The following is a 23,182-nucleotide window of genomic DNA, read 5'->3' on the forward strand; positions in this document are numbered from 1 at the left end:
ATTTATACTCAGATTTAGCTATGGTAATTCAATAATGACATGACATGACACTCTCTTGCGTGATGAATGCTTCCGAACAAATTATTGTCGGTAAATACCAATTGGTGACTAAAAAGCATGAACTGACAATTATATAAATGACTAATATAATACAATTTGGCAGATATTGATGATGAATAATGGATCGACACGCAATGTCTAACAAAATCTCCTGGATTCTTTTGTGCCAGGTGAATTGTTCAAACGTTCCCAGCAGGCGTGAAGCCATTTACATTGTGTCTAAACCTCAAAGGTTGCATGCCAATATCAGTCAGGATTATCGCCAATCAGGATAACAACATACATATTCCTGCTGTATGTATCCTGGTCGGAATACAAGTTTTGAATTCAATTGTTGGCATGCGTTATTGGTTTTACAATATGTATCCTGATCGGGATACACGGATAAAAAATTATTGTAGATATATTTTCAGAACTCTTAAAATGCGTGACCTGAAAAATTGCCCTTGACAACTAAGTCTTGGCTTCTTGTAGGTCTTTGAGAGTGGAAAATTTACAAGATTCTTAAATTTCCATATGCGCCGTGTAGTTACGTGTGTCAGCCTGAGAGTGTTCAAAGGTCCTATATTCCGATTTGGAGACAAAAAATTATCCCCATCCAGATAATTATCCCGATCAAGGTAAGCGTTTATCCCGATCGAGGGATAATCCCGATTGTTGTGTTCAGAAATGTATTTTATAGTTCTTCATCACTTATCTTGATTTGTGCATGTCTAACATGTTCATGATATATAGTAGTAGGAATCAACAATGTATATAAATGATTCGAAGTTAACAGATGAATGGATCACGATTACGTTGTGTAATAATTAATGATGCTCCAAACGTTATGAAGATTTTGTTAGAGAACTCATTACTTGAATGTCATTTTTTTACATTACTCTTGATACTAGAATACACTGTTATTGACATGATGTACACAAAATTATATATATATATGCTAATAACCGAATATGAACTCTCGTTGAGAGTTCAGGCTCATACTTATCACGTGGATCAGAAGCCACAATTGAGCACAGTTCACGACGTATTACATGCAATTTATATTGGTTAAATTAGTTTCAGGTGTTTATTGCCATCAATTGTAGTCACTCGGGAGGGTCCCAATCGATTAGCGGAGCTATTTTTCCTTACCGTATATTTCTTTTCCTGGATTTTGAACTGTCAGTTCAGTATAAATTGGGATAATGAAGTGTCGATCTCAACTTATACATATCTACTCGCTAAAGAACCCCGCCCCCATCGTTAGAATGGCTGACACAAATAAAACCTTTCATCTAATTACATAACAATGTATTGAATAACACAATCCAGTATGTTCCAGTACGCCACCAAATCATGTATATGCACTTCTTCTAGTATAAATGACATTTCATTGTCCATTTTATAGCAGATGCTTCAACATGTAGAATAATCTATAAGTTCTCATGTGAAACTACGATAACAAAAAAGACCCTTTAAATACATCGTATCTTGCTAACTAATAACTAACAAACTATTTCATTAACTTAAAAAAGCAAACAACCCTACCATTTGATATGATGGTAGGTTTGTTTCTTCATACTACCATTTCATAGAGGAAAACACATTGTTAGTAATTCTTGTTGCACAGAAACATTGTTGATATTAATATGTGATTAGTCTATCGTTCATGTTTGTCAGTGATTATATGTTATTGTTTGTTTGTTTGTTTGTTTGTTTGTTTGTTTGTTTGTCTGTCTGTCTGTCTGTCTGTTGTCTCTCTGTCTGTCTGTCTGTCTGTCTGTCTGGCTGGCTGTTTGTTTGTTTGTTTATTTGTTGATTCTTTAAATGTAAACATAACTAACTAAGCCTGAGCCTCCTGTGGTATGTGTTTTCGATGTTGATGTGCAGAAAGGTATTATGAAGACTTGTACTCAGTGTCTTGTAATGTAACATTCCCAACTTCATGATATGATTTATTACTAACCTAAAATAAAAAATGAGTGACGATCAGTTTGCAGAAAGTATATAAGATTAACGGGATGTGACGTCACAGGAGTGTCGCATTGCAATGGCGCCATTTCACTATGGTCCACTCCTTATTTCAAATCTGTTAGCAATTATTGCAAAACAACATCAACTGTTGTTAGATATAAAGTCTGCCGTGTCTTACATTTAGTCTGTGAGGTCTAGCTATTTGATTAAACGTGACCCTTTGAACTCAACTGTTCAGTTGTTTCTTCTACAGCCCCTTCATATAACCCTTGATGCCTACTAGGCCCTGCAACACATGAGAGGGTTTCGGCAGAAGGTATACTTTGAAGTAGCAATTTAAGATCTCATGTAACTGCTGTTCTATGGGCTTTTGATTCGAAATTAGTCATGTATTAGTACCATTGTATCACTGAAAAGTACTGGAATTAAATGAGCGGAAATTGTAAAAGGTAATGCTTTAAACTAGAAAAAGAAACTGTTTTGAAATAAAGAGTGGAAACTCAAAGTTCATCTTTCATACTTCTGCTATTTAATGATTATTGATTATAATGGAGATAAAACGAGGATGAAACAAGGAAGAACTGTAGAATGAAAACGATATAGTCGTTTAGATAACAACTATGTAATAAAGAAAAAAATCAGCACATTAATAAGATTTGGTGCATCAGCTGGTAATCCAATTACTTGCTTTAGGGTGTGTTACAAATATAAAAGTTTGATAATGGTGACATGTCTAGACTTTCAGAAATGTTATGGGTTTCTATAAATAATTTTTTTTCCGGTCGTCCTTTAAGCAACCTAGAGAATACATGTGGTAAAATAGTATATGAGTTAATGTATCTATTATGATATGTGAATGGAATAGGTTACTATGCAATATGACGAATGACAGAAAAATGTGAATTTATAGCAACTGCTTTATATCATGTCTGTATGGTATGGCATTTGAAATCTCAAAATGCAATAAAAACACATTTAGAGATCATGAATTACAAGAGTATTTAAATCTCTACTGACGGAAGCAGAAAACTGTAAACTTGCAGGGCCAGACGATGTAGTAATGTGACATGTAATATGTATATGCTGATCCAACTAAAAATATAAATACCACTTTATCATTATAAATAAATACATAAATAGATCAATTACATACATACATACATACATACATACATACATACATACATACATACATACATACATACATACATACATACATACATACATACATACATACATACATACATACATACATACATACATACATACATACATACATACATATATATATATATATATATATATATATATATATATATATATATATATATAGGTATATACATATATGTGTGTGTCTGTGTGTATTCCATAAGGCATAGCATTCCATAGAGACATCCTTCACTCATAAGAAAAATAAAATCCAATTTGCACTACCATCCGTCAGCTGGTAAAACTAACCATTCGTCAACAGTCAGCTTACAGCAAATTCCAATATAATTATATGCATTGTTGTGATTCTATATGATAAATGGAGAATGGTGACATGTTTGCAATTCTCATATGCAGTGGAAGGACTAGTACTATACATATAAATCATGATTGTATTGCAAATGAAAACATGTGGCCAAATACTACGACGACTAAATGGATTATTGTGATATATGAAAGAGATGACGCCGTGGAATTAAAGTAATGGTTAAACATATCTGAGTTGGCAAAATGCATTATATCATTTTTGGCATGATATGGTGTTTGGATGTACTCACAATGCAGAATAGCAATGTGTAGACCTGAAACTGTGTGCTGGTAAATCGAATATCAATCTCCAATCTGAGCTAACTCTGAGAGAAAACAATTAGAACTATAATGATTTCATATTGGCATAATTATCTATACAGGTACTTGTCTAAGGAACTTATTTGCTCTAAAAGTTTGGTCAATTGTGCTAGGTATTTTGATAAATGCATCAATATATACATGTAATCTTGCATTTGTTTGAGATAGAACATCCAGAATACTTGTTGGGTATGTGAAGTTTATATAGCCCATAGGCAATATATATGAAAATAATATGAATTGCCTGAATTATAATTTTTAATAAGAAGCTGTCAAGATTTGGTTATATTACCAGATGATAATTACAAAATTCAATTGTAAAAACCAATCCCAAAAATGATATCAATTGGACTCAATTGTTTGCTGGTCATAGGAGCTGTCTGTTCAGCTGACACCCACTCTCTCTCTCAGGTCAGACAACATTAATGGATTCACTACTCGATGAATACATTACATGCTGTATCAAATGTACATCATCCATTGATAACAGGTCAAATCGAATGTCTCAATAATCATTAAATTCACAAAGATGCCTTGCATTGCACATGCACATCATATGGTCTCTCCATCTTTGGCAATCATTTTTGACAATCTCCCGTTGAACTCTCTTCTTTTGGAGCTGTGTTTGTCAGCGCGTACACAAACGCTGCAAGCTGTTGATTGTCCAGGAAGAAATTGATCAATCGATTCATAGACTTGATTTTACACTAGCCATGTCAGCTGTTTTTCAAGCTTGACTGCCTCTGACAACAAAACGAACTTCAAAGTAGTTGAAAGGAGCTTTTACATAAAGACACTGACAAAAGCTTAACGCAATTAGGTGGTGTTGGAAAATAACACAATTAGGGGGTGTTGGAAAATAACAGAATTGAAAAGTTATAGGTTTGTCATCTTTAAAACTATTTAACACAGTGAAGCATCCAATTGGGTATTGATTATCAAACACAGCCAATCAGGAAAGATGTTTGCAGGCATGCTGACATAAACAACTCTGAAAGAAAATGATTCAAGGATTACTACAAACCATATTATGGAATAAAGAATTCCTTGATTATATATTCAAAATGATGGTCTCTCTGAATAAAGTGACATAAGCATGTCATTTTATAAAATTTGCACACCCTCTAAATATTCATGTATGAATTTTAAAAAGTTCAATTCTGACCTCTTCCTCACATGTTAAAATGATGTTTTATCTCATACATAGTGGCATGTTGTGATATTATCAGTTTCTTAACAAGGCAGACTTTCTGGAGAGGGCATTCACTAATGTAGCATATCATGAGTGATCATTTAATTCTGTGGGGAGAAACCGAGCTTAAGACTGTACTAATGGGGATAAATAACCAATTAACAACACAGACAAAAACACACGATGATAGTGAAATGATAAGGATTGTAATTTATTTCACCAGAAAAAAGGAGTACATAGCTATAAGAAGTTGGACAATGTCCTGATATTTTGAGATGTTGAAATACGATATCATCAAACCGTCAGTAAGTGACTATGCTGCAGTGCACTGGCAGTTACTTGATACAATTTGCAGACATCCGTGCCTCTACACTTATGAACAATTATAGTATCGTAAACTGTACATACTGTCATAGAAAGAAGGCCCTTTAATACTATCATACTAAAACATTGGGTATTTTTCTAACCCAAAAAACAACAACTCTGTTACATGATGAAAAAACAAAATTATAATACTACGGCCTGAAAGCAGTTCCACAACCTTAAGAAAGCACCGCTATGCCTGTATCAAATTTGACAAGTAACCAAACATCACTATCTTATCTCACCATCTAATTTTAATGATTACCTTTCCCTTGGTGAAATATGTAAATCATTTGTAATATGCTTGATGAATACTAATTTCAATAGTCATGTTTCTCTATGTGTAAAATTGTAAATCGTTTATCAGACAATGGGTCATTATTATTGCATTAATTGATTAGCTTGTATACATTATTGCACAGCAATTAGGTGAAGATAAAAACAATATGACTATCAAACATGCATTGGATAAAATTCTTAATATGAAATCCAGTGCAAACGATTATTGTAGAACATTCACTTTCAGTATTTGCCTGGAATCCAAGTCATCTGATTTCATAGTGATACAGGAAAGAAAGAAGAAAATTTACTGCACAAATGGATATAAAGCAATAGTAAAGTTATGTAATATACCATGTGACAGCAGCCTCTGTCAAGGAACACCATATCATATCAGATATTCAGAACCATAGACTTGTGCATGGATTTTAAACTCCAATAGCGCCTGTGGCTGTTATTGTACACATAAAAGTCTGGGTACATCAACACCTATTTTGGCAAGTCTGAGCATATTCTTCCACCGATACATACAACAAAAAGTATGTCTACACTTTGGATGATACTGTAAAATGGTTTGTGCTTTATGATGATGGCCAACACTATGTTTACAATTTCTTATTTAGGATGGTATATTTACTACTCAGTAATTACTGCACAGATGTGGCAAGCTAATAAATTGTTTACTTCACAATCTTGGAATTAACTCGCTATTGATATTTACAATTGGTTAACTACATACAACATACCTTTGTTTTAATCATTCAATCAAATCTTCATTTCGTAGCCAAATTAAGATATGACATTACCATCCAGATTAAAGCCTTAAGTAAATACTAACATACAGCAGTATACAACACAGACAAGTTGAGGGGTTAAACTTTGGTCAATGTGTTGGAAAAACCATTAAGTATCTTGGAAATGGCATGGATTCCAGACTTGTTATGCACAGAACAAGTTTCTTGAACGTGAAAATAAAAAGAGAAGAAAACAGGCATTATATCTGGAAATATTTGTTGTGAAAACCCTGTTTTTGTACCATCTAGATATCATTTGCATTAATTAAAAGGCAACATCAGTTGAATTTCAGTATAGTAACTACAATATAGTGAATTAATTTGATAAATTTGAATTTAAATTTAGTGACATTTATAGGAGAAGCAATATGCCAATCTAAAATGCTGTCCCCATCAAGGGTAAAATTGCACTGCTATATCAAGCAACACTGTATTATTCATCATTTATACGGCTTCCAATATGATTACTACAGTTATAGCATAAAAAATAGAATCATGCAATTGGGCTGAATATTGCTACTAACAAAGAGAGTACGTACATTCCTGATAACGAGCATGCATTAATGTAAATAGGAAAATGAGCTGTATTCACTTTCGTTAAAATTAAAGACTTGCAGATTAGAATAACAGCCAAAACAACAACAAATGTATGATAATCATATGTTTCTATGAAAGTAGACTGTTTTATTTGAACATGCATTATATCAGATATGATATCAGCCCAACCCTCTGTAAATACTTTAGTATTTAAAGGTCTATGTTTGCATGCAAAGTCAATGGGAACTGGTAATCAAACTCTGTAAATTTTGATAAAGGTTTACATATATTTGCTGTGGTTGAACCCAAGAATATGTAGAGAAAGTGCTAGATTAAAATACGAGCTAATTGGTCAAAAGGTAGACAACTTGTACCATAAATAAATTTCCTGAACTTTTGAACAAGAAAGTCTCACAATCACTATTTCAAAATCAATTAAACATATCCAAGGTTACCTCATAAACAGAGAGGACAAAACTGTCTGAATTCATCCATATTTAAATTCAGGGCGTCTGTAGGACTGTGTATTATCGTCTTGAGGGAAAAAAAGTAAATTTCCTTGACAATGAGTTCATGATATGAATAATATAACCCCAAACCTCTGTCAATACTTTAGTATTTGATTTTAATCTTTTGCAAAGATGTTAGCACATGTATTCATATGGAAAAATTTCGATAAGATTTGAAGTGTCCTAACTTAAATGGAAAACAGTCCCCAAGGTGCACCATCTCCTAAGTGGTTTCTTATGTAATATATGATGTTCTATTGATACATATGAAGCAGATCTTGATATCAGACAGTGATCCACAAAACTCTGCATTTGCTAATTTAGTAGTAATTGACAAAAATGGGGGAAAAAATGTCTGATTTCTTTGATAACCAGATTTTGAAGCGTCAACCTACGCATTATGTAATACCACTAATGTTCCTTGTGAATACAGTAAAATGAGTGTTGAATCCTGTAAGAATACCTTAGCAACCTTTTGTTGCGACAAAATTTTAAATAAAAAATTCAAATATTACATTTTTGATAATTGTTCACCCAGAATGCAATAATAGGAAAGTTAATCCCTCATGCAATTCCAAGGCATCCTGTTAATATGATGTTGAAAGTTATGTTTCAAATATTTTGATATTTGTTGACATTGACCTCCCTGTATAAAGTAAAAGAGTGTTGCACCCTCACATTGTTTTTAGCATCACTTTCAGGCAAAGAAAATTTGATATTTTTCAATAGATGTTCTCCCTGGATAAACTAACCATGGTGTTCATCATTCTTGTAATATATTGTCATTTTTTTTGAATCAATGAACATTCCATTTCAATATTCTGATATTTGTCAAATGTTTTTCCTGTGTTCATTTCTTGTATAATTTTTTGTATGTTTAACGCAACATCGTTCCATTACACATTTTTCGATCTGGTGAAAATATTACTTCAAATCATTTTGTCTAGTAAAACTAAATTACAAAATATCCTAAAAAGACCTTCACTTATCATCTAAATTTTACATCATCCATTTTAATAGCAAGGAGGAAATTCCTTTCTCGGCCTCTAAAATGTGACTATTGAAGAAGCCACTATACTCTGCCCTCCGGTGGAAAAAAGAATCCTTAGAAGAACACTGAACGGTAAATGTGTACTTCATCTAAGCCCTAGATGCTATTCTGGTTATATCCTAAATCCTAGTATAAAGCCAAACATGCATTCACTTGCAAAATACAGTATGACATAAAATAAATGTAAACGAACCAACATGGGATAACAGTTTAAGTAGTATACATTGTAAACATGCATTAAAGTAATTATAAATATCAGTTATCAGTACTACACCAGTTGCTGCATTATAACGTGTGAGTGTGTGTGGCCGTAAAATATATCTATCAAAAACACACATTCTGGTATATATTATCATATATGAATATATTATCCATATCTAATATTTCAGGTTTGATTATTCTTGTATTTATTTCCCTAGAAGTACAATATTTCTTCAATTCTCGGTACCTGAAAATAGCTTTTATCTCATGTTAGAGGGTCAGAGTAGAACAAGAATGTTGACTTATTCTCATGCATGCCTATAGTAATGTATGTGAAGTGCATGAAGCAGACGTTACGGTATTAATACAACCAAAAAATCGATGTTCACTACTTTTCTGACGTGCCTAGGGAGTGATGTTCTATTTCAGGTACCGAGCATTGTGACACTGTGGTTGTTAGTATGTTTTAAATCTCTGACTTTGTTTTTTTCCCCATGAGGAAATTTTACTCCATTATCAACAAACTCAAATGTTTATAGGTATCTTTATACATTGTAAGGTACTGACAGGTATACGGTCTCCTCAAAGTCTTGCCCTTTCATTTCTGTTTTCTGAATAGTGGACTAAGTACCATCTACATCCCAATCAACCAAATCTTATACACCCTATACATATACCCACATCAACAATTCAAACCTTCAAATACAGATTTCATAGTGTCTAGCAGAACCTTTATTCAAACTTATTTTGACTGATTGATGTGTTTTGTATGGGATACCCGCATGTTCCACCGGTACTTAGTATCTAAGTATCATTTAGTATGTCTGGCAACGAATAATTTATGTGACTGTACAAATACTTAATGGCTGAAAATTAGGATGTTGTTTTCAGGTGTTGCTATGCTATTCCATCAAGTATACCCCCCCCCCCCCCTAATATGTCTTGCATTCAAATCAAAGTCCTGTAATGCATTTTCATGTCCTGTGTAGCTAAAACTGTTTATTATTATCGCAATGTACTCTTCATATGTACAACATGTATAAACAACTTATCATAGCTTGGTGACAGCAAGTATAGCAATATGAAGTAACTGTTTTGATATGCATCTCTCACTAAATTATAGTGATTGGAACTTTGGAGTAGATGGTCCTGCCAGTATTGCTAAATGGTACTCTGTAGCGTTGTGCTACAGCGTTGTAGGTGTTACAGTAGTAGCTAGTGATCTAAACTTTGGACTAGAGGGTGAACTGCCAGATGGTGGTGAATCATAGAGTTGGCCCTACAGATCTTGAACATTAGGTAGATTTGGTGTAGTAGCTGGTGATCTTATTCCAGGACTAGATGATCTACTGCTAGTGCTATTACTAGATGGTGAATTGTAGAGCTCTCCTATGGGGCTGCTGGCACAGGTACGATGTAAAGCTTTGACTTGACTGTCCACTTGCCTGTGAATATAAAGAAAGAAATTGTGCTATAACACATGAATACCAACACATTAAAATACCCAAACAACTCCTACAGATATAAACAGTCTGATTGTTGTTTTCATTTGTCAGGTCATACTTCCGTGACATCGACTTTTGTCTTGTCAGAGTTGAATGTAGGGAACATCTCAAATGTTCACATTCAGCATTGAAACCGTTCTATGTGCTCGCATGCTAACCTTATAGTCAGAAAACCTTCCCCATTACTTTACAATTTGTGTACTGTTACTTAACACTCAACACAGAGAAGTACCCTTTTAGATTCATACCATTCATTGGGGGTGGGGTGGGGTTGATTCATTGTTGTGAAAATAGCAAAATGATTGTGATTGTGGTTAGTGAAATGGTTTCTTGGCTAATGAATACACAGTGACATTTACAATTTCTAACTGTTGATGTCTTGTGAATGGCTGAAGTCAATTGGAAATGATAGAAAAGTTCCAGAAAACTACCGGTATTACAAGATGGCCGAGAGTCAAATATCTAATTTGTTGGGACTGATATCATTTATTTAAATGAGACGATTTAAGTCCATGGCAAGGACTTCCACTTTAACAATGAATGAGGAACAAGTTTCAATAATATAGGTGATGTAAAATCATAAAATGATTCTCCAGAACCCAAAGTTTATGAAAACATTTTTATTTCCTGGAGTGACAATTCTCCCTTTCATGATTTCATCAAACATAAGAACTTAAAGGCCCATGATTCTATCCCAGGTTCTCTATTTTATCAGTAGAGTTATAAGGATCAGATAGCACCATCTTTTGCTCAGGACAACATTTTTTTATACAGTTCTTTTCTGACCACAATTATAATACAAATCACTTTAAGTGAATGAATCTGAAAGGAATTCAAGGCTGTATCACGATAGCTTACAGTATGATCATATCATAAAACAAACCACACACATATTACATTTATTGGGCACAGTGATGTACATGTACAAGGTGTATCAAAATTATAAACCATGTTGGTGGAATCCCCCCCCCCCTCCCCCATACAATCCAAATCCAACAAGGGTCTTACAAGTGAGTTGAGCAACACACAGATATACCTTTACAGTAGATATATGCCACCAATTCTATACCACCAATAGCACCTACATGCAACTAAAGAACACCTCGTATAACTTTTACATTTATGGTTCATCATGCAGTTTGACTGGGTAGAGTGCCATATTCATTTTCAATTCTGTAATAAAGTCTTATACTAGGCTATGATATTATACCTAGTGGAAAGCTGTGTGAAATTAATTTGCATCTTTTTTAAAATTGATGAATTTGTTTGTGCTGCTTTCTTATTTATTGAATAAAATAGACTGTACAGGAAATCACTGAATATTTCACACGGTGACTCATCAAGTATTACATTTTGCACTTCAGGTAAAAAGAAAAATGATCTTCTTTTCATGAGGCAAAAACAAATATATCATTAAGAATTTATACAACCATGTTATATACTTCAGGAAATTTAACACTGTAATTAGGTTGCACTGTACAAAGTGCTATCACTTGGATTTTGTGCTCTTGATAGAATACATGTGAAATTCATTTGCAGGTTGAGTTTCACTTTCATTCAAAACAAATAAAAAGTGTTTGTCACTACACTGTACAGATTGTTGACACATACAAACGGCAAGTAGGTGATGTTCCTGGCTAAAGATGTCACCAAGTTTTTACCTCAGTAGGTCAAATGCATTGAACATGTGCCCAGTCAGGTGACCAAAGAGTAATAGTACAGAACAAGACATGGTACTATGCAATCATGTTTTTTGGTTTTAAACTGCAGTGTAAATGCCACTAGAATGCACAATAACCAATGCAAATAAACACTGGTACATACATACATACATACATATTTACGCCTTTGTAGTTGTACAAGCAGTTACCACCATCATACATGTACCACCATTAAGCTCATTTCCGCATAGTTTGCAAGGTATGCCTTGAACAAACCCTTGCCAGCTGGTGAGGGTGGAAAGACATGTATCTCAGATCTCTATTTTTGAGACTGAAAGACATGACCCGTTTTAAAGTAAAAGAGAGATCAGACATGATATTCCATCTACTTTCTGCCATTCATTTCAACGCTTCATGCAGGTGACTTTGACTAAATGTGAACTTTTGACAGATGTTCCCTAACACCTCACGAAGCCTACCATGCAGTAAATTCACTTACAATGAAAACTTACCACACTTATCTGGAAATATTGTACAAATTTGAAATAGTTTTCAAGGTTGAAAGCTGCTGGGATATGGATGGGACATAAGAATCACTCAGTTTAACATATTAATTGGGATGGTGTTGTTGCAAAGATCAACATTAACAACAAATGAAATAAAAAACAAAAAATTAAACAATATCTGACTTTATATATTGGCAAAATATTAGAAATGATATATTGTGGAAATATGGATATACTATTTCCTACTACAAAAATAATGGTACACTTCAAAATAAACTTTTAAATATGGAAATAAACTTTAAATTATGATAACCTTCCAAATATGGACATAAACTTCAAAATATGGAAATAAACTTTAAAATATGATAAACTTCCAAATATGGACATAATCTTCCAAATATGGCTATAGACTTCAAGATGCAAATCTGATAGTCTGACACTAGAACTACAATTTTAAAGTCTTCATCCTGCCTCGGATTCAAAATGTTTTATACGCTGTTTGCCTTACATTGAAACATTGTTGTCAATTACAAATCCATGTAAAGAGATACTGTCAATATATGAAAATATTTTCAGTCTATGACTGTCATTTTGTTATACCGCTAAAGCTTCCTTTTTTGAATGACGTGTCTACAAATTACAAAAGAGGCAATTTTTGCCTTCATCCATCCATCCATCCATACATACTTCCTACAAATAAATTTCTTCAAATATTACTCACACAGTGTATGAGAGAAAAAAATGCGTCATAATGTAACTAAATCTGATCACAACGAAGTCTAAATAATTAATAGTCTTGTACTAATTCTGTGTTGTCACTCTGTTGTACACCCTGGGGTTATCAATCAATGGCATTATTCTTCCTTTCATTTCCTAGGGCTGACAACCAAAGTACAATGGGATATTTCAACACCAACCTCAGTAAAGATGTCTTATACATGAATACATTTATGGGGGACAGTATTCAAGTAAACGAAAATAAAATTTTAAAATTCATATATATATATAAATTTTTCTTATTCTGCATCATCTTGATTGTTTGGTAGAGTTATTGGATTTATTTATGAATGATGTACAATCGTTACGGCAAGCAACTTAAGAATGACTCCTGGCAATGCAATGCATTAGTCCATCTTTCTAGAATTCAATATTTCTCTATCTATTATATAATTCATACTGTCATTCATAAAACTTCCTTCCATTGAATTGTATTCATTAGCTAACTATTCAGTTTTTTTCTATTGGAACACCACATACTAAGTTTCTAATCTGATGTTGTCATAGACATGTTGATTTACTCTCTCTCTCTCTCTCTACGATGGTAATTCCAAACTATTTGCATTGAGTAGTGTGAAATTCAACATGCCCATATGTGGGTGTGTACTTTACTGTGAACTGACCTGCTTTGTCGTAAGCTGTAAAAGAGAAAGCAGGTACATTCAAAGTAAAGTATACACCCACACAGGTGTAGGATAGTACTCTTGGCAGCATTAGGAATACATGCATGTACTGGTGGAACTATTTTCAACAGCTATACACAGATCATCTTCAGTTCACCAAATAACCAGTCTTGTCATATACTTTATTTACTCCATTGCTACTCTATCACTTAGTGTCACACTTGTTTTGTTGTTGTGTTTTTCCACTTTTGATAATGTGTTTTAACACCCCCCCCACCCCCCCATTTAACGAACTATATCAATAGTTTAGTGATATCATTTTTGTGGAGTTCTAGAAAAAGGGCTTGTAAACATTGAACTTGAGTGAGACATTTATTGTACAATTATTTCCAGAGAATGTGAACAGTGTGCCCAAAGACATCTTCCAAGGTTGTTAGACATTTGTAAACAAGTGGGCACAGGCCTGACTAGTTGCAAGACAAGTTTCTGTTTTTTGTTTTTCCCAGCTTCGTTATCATAATTTACCTCGACCTGTGTGATGTCACCTGGAAATGGTCACAAAATATAGCGATAGAGTTCACATGTTATGACTGTTGATTTGGACTGAACACAATGAAGGAATGTTTTCACAGAGCATGATGTCTATCTTCATTTTCATTGCAATACTTCAGCACTTCATCTTGATTCATTTTCATTGTAATACTTCAGTACATATGCAAACTTACACACATTTCTGTGTGTGCATAATATGGTTTGTAACTTTTTTATTCAACTTAGTACTAATAGTAGAACACATAACGGAGACAGCAATGGCATTACATTATTTAATGTGAAATGCGCCTTGGAAATAAACTCTTTAAACTTTTCCTGTTACATTGTTCAAGAAAACTCAAACCAATTCTCAGGTAAAATAAAGAAAGAAAATTGAGGGTTACCATACAATTCTTTGAAATAGAGGTCAAAATGTTATCAAAATTAAGACATTTTAGAAACCAATATGGCTGCCAAATCCAATATGGCCACCAAATCCAAAATGGCCACCAAATACTATGTTAACTCTATGGGAAAATATAAGATTGACTATTTCCATGAAAACAAGATGATGGACTCAGAATTTCTTATATTGTTTCAAAAGGGCCGGAAGCAACCTTTTATGTTGCAATGTTTGGAGAGATTTTAAGAATGTTAAATTTTGGTGAAATTCGTCCCCGAGGTGCATTTTACCTTAAGAAAGCTTATAATAGTTGTATTACAACTATATAAACACTACAAATGATTTCCTACCTCCAAGACTGTGTTGAGTTTTGTACCACATTGGTATGTTCATCCATCTGAGTTTGAAGCATGGACATCTGTTCTCTGAGAGAACCCAAACAACTCTTTAAGGCTTGTAATGGCCTGCGAAGTGATTAGAAAATAATATGTTATATCACCAAATGTTATTACAACCTTCAGCATGCTGGCATATAATTGATTTGATGTGTGTGATTTTCCTGTAATAAAGTTTAGTACGAAGTTATTATTAATATCTGAAACAATCATTGAAAATTGATACTGTAAGAGTATATGCTGTGATAGCCTAACCAGGAACTAGGGACGTGCTTCTACTAGAGCAGAAATTTACAAGGTTTACCAGAAAATTTCCACCACCAAGTGAACCATGATACATGCATAAAAGTCATATTCAACGTGGTTGTCAGAACTTACTGGCACACAATGATTACGATGTGATGCATCATCCTAGTGTTTTCTTTAAATAAGACGTGATTTCATTATATTTTATCTTACAGAAATAAATTTCCAGTACAGCAAAACATAGGCGAACATTTCTGAATCGCAGTAACAGATTAATGCATACACCAAAGTAGAGAGACATGAAACTACACTGTTTGCTATGTACATGTATGTGTATGATACAAGCCTACTTCTCTGAGACAGTTTATAGCATATACACGAACCATCACTCAAAAGAAATACAAATGTTGAGAAAAGAGAATGATTTCACCTGAGGCGATAGAACTTTCTCTCCATTTAGTTTTGAATTTTAATGACCTTGTTTTTTTACACAACACAAAGAACGACACATGTGTATGACATTCAACAAAACACTGCATTGCTGTCAAACTGAATAAGAATACGAGAGTGTTTTATACATTGAAAGCAACAAGAAAGAAAGCTGTCAAACTCACTTGCTGTCATCTTTAGAGTTGATTAATTGATCTGTATTTATGGCTTGCAAGGCAGTCTCGGCAGTCAGAGTTAATTCTGGTACGTTCATGTCGCCATTGTGTTGTACTTCCTGATTACTGGTTTGGGCTACTTGACTCTGTGTGCCAGTGCTTACATGCTCCACAGCTGACTGAGAATGGAGTTGTGACTTCAACATCTGAAATAATACACAAAAACTTTTAATATTATTGATGTCACAGAAATATGAAAAGAATACGGTACAACAGCTGAGGTGACTTTAAACACTTGATTTTCTGTCATTGTTGTCAAAATTTATACTTTATCAGACTCCCTAGCTTGCTTTACAAATATTCTGAGCATCCTTAACTTGATGGTCAATCTGCATTCTAGCTGAAAACTTTTGGTCAACTTTCTTACCAAAAAGTCCTACTATAAAGCACTTTAAGATATAGGGCTACAGCATCATCAAACTTTATGGATGAGGATTAGGTATTCATTTTGGATTTTTAATTCATAAAATAATTTATACATCTGCATAAATACCTTTATCGACAATACTGTTCAGGACATACAACATTTAGGAGTAAGACAATTATATCTAACTAAACTGTTTCACAAAATGTTCCCATTGCATCTAGTTCAGCTTTAATCACGTGTCCATCAAATGTACTTTAATACATGGTTATTTTACTTGTTGTGGGATGTATGTCTTTACCTTATTCTGTTGAACCGTTGCCTTTAGGATACCTTTTAATTCTGTCACCTTAGCTTGGTGCATAAACTTCTCTTTGCGTGTACCAGCCAACTCTTGACGTAGTGAGTCTAATTCCATTTTGGATGTCTGGAAATGGAAAATGATCATTACAATACTGTTCTGGATTAATGAAAGACAGCATATACATGAATACATGAAATCACAAAACAAACAACAAACTCACCTGCCACAATTTGACCAACCTACTAACTGACCTACTGACCAAACAACCAACAACCAGAAAATCAACCAACCAACCAACCAACTTTGACAAACTAATTATTAAAGGCAGACCAATCTGCAAACTTATTACTACAAGACACATCAAGCAAGCATGAAAGCAAATACTTGGCACTAGCTCAAAAACCAAGGCAATTACTGCAATTTATAAATTACATCGCCCTGTTGACTCTACTAGTACATTGCTTAATAAATCACTTTACACATCTAAACTATAAATCATCATAATAATGAACATTTGACTTTTTTTAAAGATATTACTTCAAATACGTATTATATTAATAGTCCATATCATATGTCCTCTCATTTATCATATAATACTTTCTAAATCTCATCAATATGTAAATTCAATCAATCTAATGAAGTTATGTTACAGACAACTCGTATCATACTATATATTGACCCACAACAGGACCAGTTACTTGTAATTAATCCATAGATGTCTCATCTTTTAATTTTACTGCTCAACTTCTTTCACCCTGTTTTATACGACAATGGCAAATCAACTATCAGCTAGCTAACACAGACACACACTGAAACTATTATTGTGACATGGTCATAGCTATGTAAGGCCAAAAAAAAAAAAAATCTGGTTCTGGTCAGGGTAAACTTTCTAAAGTGGTACGACGACGTGAATTTTTTTTTTTTTCAAATTAGTAAATATACATTTTTTTGACACTTTACATACTCTGTTCTATCATATTTATCTCTTGAAAACTTCCCTTTTCTTCGAAGCAGTTTAGGCTTTGTATTTAAGCAGTCTTGGCATGTAGGGTAGATTTCAGCTGCTTGTTCTCCTGATATCAGGAATAAATAAGGAACAGGAAAGCAAAAATTATCGGGAAAAAAAGGATCGACGCGAGGGTATTCAGGGCACGCGCACGCTGACCAGAACCAGATATATATTTTTTTGGGCCTAATTACTGTAATTACACTCATAGTATGGAAGTATATCTCTGACAGTTTTTCTCAAATGATGGCACATTCTACCTCATTCAGTGTTTACACTATTTTGCTTTAACAGAGTGATTATATCCACATAACCAAGGCGTTAATAAAATCTACCTTTGTATAAATCTACCATCACAATAGTTTTAGTTTGTGACCACCTTCTCAGTGAAACATCTATGATAAGAGTTTGCCGATAGCATGTTTTCCACAGTAATATTCAAGCGGCACATTCTGTGTGATCCCATATACAAATTGCAAATACATACTTAATTTTGTAGCAAAGCTGGGTTGACAATGTGTGACACAGATGGTTAAATATGTGCAAAGAGGTTTGGAACCGAGGCTGTAAAATTATTTTTATGTTACTTACTAGAATATCATAATATACGCAATAAGGAATATATACAGATATAAATAATTTGGTGCGTCACAAGAAATTGATTTGCGTCAATGGAGTATCAAATTGGACTCAGAGCACCCTACTTGTATTAAGTATGAAGTCTATTTGTCTAGTAGGACATCTGGCTAGCCATCTAAATTATGAAAACTATCAATGGTTGGATAGAAATATCTCTCTTGAATGAAAACAATACAGGAAGTATCATCTCATAAGTTTTGTCTGGATTTTGAGAGAGATACACAGCAACTGACGTACTTTGTGGATAAGTTGTCATTCTCAAATTGATCTTGTTTTACCGAGTATGAATTAGGACAAATAAGACGTGAAATATAAAGTACCATTCACTGTACTATTTTTGAGACCTGTTGTATTGAAGTGGCACTTTCTACGTCATAGGAAAAGATCACACTTAGACAGGGTGAATGTCTCTTGACTTATTTCTGATAAAATACTTCACTAGAGAAAAATATGTAAGAATGAAGATATCTGGATTTGATGTTAATGTTATGAACCTGTCTACTGAGAAATAAGGAAAACTATCAGTAGTTTTATTTTTGAATGATTCATATATTGGATCATAGTGGTTGGAAATGTGTAAGGAGTGACTGCATGAAGAATGAATGAGGAGCAAGTGAGCAAGGTGTGAGTGAATGAGTGAGTGAGGTGCAAGTAAGTATGTGAGATGTGAGGAGTAAGGAGGAGAGAGAACAGGAACAGGTGTAAAGTAAACAGTGAGTGAGTGAGTGAGTGAGTGAGTGAGTGAGTGAGTGAGTGAGTGAGAGAGGGTGAAAAAGCGAGTGAGAGGGCAATCATGGAAGTGAAAGTGAGTGTGAGGGAGTGAGTGAGTGAAGGGCAATCAAGGGAATGAGAGTGGGTTTGTGAGAGGGTGATCAAGCAAGTGAAAGTAAACGAGTGAGTAAGTGAGGGTGATCAAGTGAGTGAGAGAATGGGTGGGTGAGGAAGGAGTGAGCAATGAGTGAATTCGAGGAACAAGTGTGTGAGGTACGAGTGAAATTGTGAATGAATGAATGAATGAATGAATGAGCAAGACACAAGTGAATGAGGCTTCCTTGAGGGAGGACAGTGAGAGAGTTAGAGAGCAGAGTGTGAGCAATGAGTGATGGAGATGTGAGTGAGGGATGTATGAGATGGTGAGGAAAGTGTGTGAGCAAAGAGTGACTAGTGAAATGTCTGGGTCCAAGATGCATTGTGTGAATGACGTTGCTTATGTTTAGGTTCAGTTTGTCTTTATTACATTTGAAATAACAGATACATTGTGAAATGATGGAAATACATGTTGACCTCTTTAATTGTTAGCAATTTTCTAGAACAAGATGAAACACCACCAATGACAGATGCAAAGCCCCCTGTGCATACCTAATACATTGTACATGGCGTCGTATGGGGAGACACACAATCGATCTTGTACCCATGGCAACAGGTCTACGAGGAACATGTTCATGACTCAGAGTAAAAAGTGAGAAGTGATCAAATTGAAGGGGGGAAGTGTATAAGTCAATGATTGATTAAGAGAATGAGTACATACATGAGTATGAGGAGTGAAACTTGACAAACAACTTCATGACTTTCTCTAAAGTATGACACTTAAAAACTGTAAAAGACTTCACTGCGAGAAATCCTACATTGATGGAAGTTCTTTAAATACTCCATTTCCTCATTGAGACTAACACATCATCTGAATACAAACTGACATATGTGATCAATCATTCATGTCATTGCCATTGTGCATGGCGTTACAGTCAAGTCTCATAAATGTATTCTTACACACATAATGCATTACATGTTGATACAAATAACAGTATGTTGTCAGCACGGGAAGTTTTAGAACTCAGACACTTGGGACTACCCGATCACTCATCAATTCCCTTTTCATCTGTCATTTTATTTTGCAGTGATCACTGTGGTAACCTTTCACCATTTTAAAGTTCACAGCCTGGTGTTCACAGTGTTTAATACTCAGAAAATGCATTCACTGTGATACAAGATGTACCCAGTTGTATGTCTGGGGCAATGTATGCATATTACTTGCTTTTACCATAAGTTATATTACTTTCATTGTCATGTATAAATTCTCATTATGTATCATATGGCTGGTGTTTATTAAGGGCAGGAAATCTACCTGCACCCCCACAAATAGGTAAGGGTAAGGGTTAAGGGGTGGAAGGGGGAACAGCACTTGAAAGTGTGTGTGTGTGTGTGTGTGTGTGTGTGTGTGTGTGTGTGTGTGAGAGAGAGAGAGATAGAGAGAGAGACAGTGGGTTATGAGTTTTTACTATTAAACATGGCTGCATATGCACAATAAAAACATTTATTAAAAAAACATGGCTGCATACTTTCATGTGTTTAAAAAAAAAAAAATGATTCAAATTGTCTTAATTCTTGACTTTCCCTGTCGTCTCTTCCACAATGACTGTTTTAAAACTTAGATAGTCCTTGATGAAGTCTGGACCATTGAAACAAGATTAACATTCTCTCCACTTTTCTTTTTTTGTAATTTAATTACATGGATATTAATTGCATGGAAATACATTGCCCAGGTATGCATGCTGTCCGGATGATTAATAACAGAACTAGAAACAACATCAAACCATACCATAAATAATCTCTACTTTATAAATACACAGTGACTGTTAGCCACCCTTTATTACCCTGCTTTAGCTTCAAATCTCAAAGTTACATGACAGGGTGGGGGTGATGGTTTAGTGATTATTTTTGACATATTTAGCACTTTCTGTCTTAGTAATTACACATACATAATCTGTTAATGGAAATTTCTCACCCTTAAGACATTACATCACTGTTTCTATCAAGTGATTTACACTTTAAACAAATACAGGATGTATGTTTAGTATAGTGTAGTATAATAATATATTTCATTTGACACAAAATTATGTGCAAAGATGTATAATCTAAAATCAATAAATACACTGTAATAAATATCATAACATAATAATTTTAAAACCAATCATATTAATTATGTACATATGATGAAGGTTTAAGTTTGTTGACTTTAGAAATTTCATTAAACTCCCAACCACATTTCTACTGTGAAAATATTTGGATTTACAGTATATTATTTTGTTGAGGAGATCCAGGTTATCAGAACACCTGTTATTTTAAATAAATCAATTGAACTTGGATGAGGTTTCTAACCCATGTGCCATGTAGGCTGTGTGTTGAACAGATAAACAGATGTACATTGCAACTCCACAGAACATTATTATCGATGGCCTCAAGTCAGAGAGATGCATGTTTCTATGATTAATTAAATAAAATTGACAGGTAGTGAGTAACAATACGTGACATCTACACAGATGAACACATTAACCTGTCATGTTCTGACAACTTAAATATTTACCATATTTTAGTTAAGTAATTACTATTGAATGAGCACATCAGTTTAAACATTTCCTTATTCTCCTGTCTATCCTACACACGTACTTCACGATCTGGATCTCATAATATACCTTTCAAGACGACAGCGCCCTCTAGAGACACTTGCTGACAGGTAAAGGCCAAAGATCACATGTATTGCTTGAAACATCCGTTTGAGCAATTTTAGGATAAAGATAAGGAAAGAATTAAATGGGAAGAAATTTGGCACATCTTGCAATGCTTCAGAGCCATATCAATTCATCTAGTTTCTGAGTTGTTATTCATTTATTGTGTTGATATAAATATTCACTGAACGCCATGATTTCAATGGTAATAGTCATATAAGAAAGGTGTGTTGTAGAGCATACCTAATACTAACAATTTGTTTTGACAAGTGATAACACTGCCTGAGATCGAGAGTAGCTGTCGCTATTCCATTTTCCAATTTATTTTGATGACTGTACGAATCAAAATCCTCCCTCTGAATTTCAAAACGATCTCAATTGTTGACATGCCTAATAAACTCAAATCACTAGACTTCATTGTTTTGCTAAATATTCTCTCCTAAGTCATACTTAAAAGTGTCTTGTCATTTGGATCATTAATAAGTATTTTTGTACTGGGAATTATTTCTAGTGAATGCACACATAAAAACAACCACACAGTTCAACACAAATCCATTTATGTTTGGGACTATGTAACAGGACTATGTTGCACATTCTATATCACATCGCTGTGGAACTGTCAAGGCTTTTCCAGTCAGTCAACAGGCTATCCCAGAGTCACCCAGGTTTGGCAAACATAGTGCCCACATGCTCCTATTGAGTAACCATCCCTAACATTTCAAGTCATTATTCTGGGAGTTCCCTCGAATTCACACTCGTTTTGTGAGCGAGACACAACTAATTGATACAGCCCACCCATTGAGTCTATAGAGCACTCGTACTGGAATTCAGTTGGTCATAGGAAAAATCTCGTCTCCACAGGGATTCGAATCCGTGACCTCCTGACTACTAATCCTGAGCTCTAACCACTATTCCATGGGGCACTGTTATTCCACAGGGCATTCTTTGTTTTTATCATTACTTACAAATTCCACAATCTCTTAGATGCAAATAATTTTGATAAATGAGAGTATGGTAGGATGAGTATATATTCAGTAATCTACTGTACTCACACAGAGGAAAAGTCCCATCTCCTGTGGTACTAAATCTGACTAAAATTTGATGTAGGAATAAAGCTTGATTTCTTGATTTACCTCTATATATTTTAAATGTTGTCATTTGTTTGTGATTTTATTGTTATTGAGTATGAGCACCTTCTCCCTGCATAAATGTGGGAAGAAGGTTCTCACTCTAGAAACAACAAAATTGCAAATAAAAGACAATATATGAAGGAAAT

At 34.2% G+C, this 23,182-nt stretch overlaps 1 protein-coding gene across 2 annotated transcripts in view; it reads right to left on the minus strand.

The window, feature by feature from the left end:
* Window positions 1-5,234: 5,234 nt before the first annotated feature.
* LOC144448792 (uncharacterized) overlaps window positions 5,235-23,182 on the minus strand; it is a 48,810-nt gene continuing 30,862 nt past the window's right edge. The window contains exons 11-15 of one of the 2 annotated variants that reach the window (XM_078139083.1): window positions 16,756-16,881; window positions 16,040-16,236; window positions 15,135-15,248; window positions 12,457-12,509; window positions 10,173-10,223 (exon numbers count right to left, since the gene is read on the minus strand). In XM_078139083.1, the coding sequence (XP_077995209.1) occupies window positions 12,497-12,509; window positions 15,135-15,248; window positions 16,040-16,236; window positions 16,756-16,881 (450 nt within the window). In that variant the 3' untranslated portion in view covers window positions 10,173-10,223; window positions 12,457-12,496. Of the gene's footprint in view, window positions 10,224-12,456; window positions 12,510-15,134; window positions 15,249-16,039; window positions 16,237-16,755; window positions 16,882-23,182 lie in introns of both variants that reach the window. The other variant, XM_078139082.1, reaches the window with a different exon arrangement.

Source organism: Glandiceps talaboti, chromosome 18, assembly GCF_964340395.1.
Source record: "Glandiceps talaboti chromosome 18, keGlaTala1.1, whole genome shotgun sequence".
Classification (NCBI taxonomy): domain Eukaryota; kingdom Metazoa; phylum Hemichordata; class Enteropneusta; family Spengelidae; genus Glandiceps; species Glandiceps talaboti.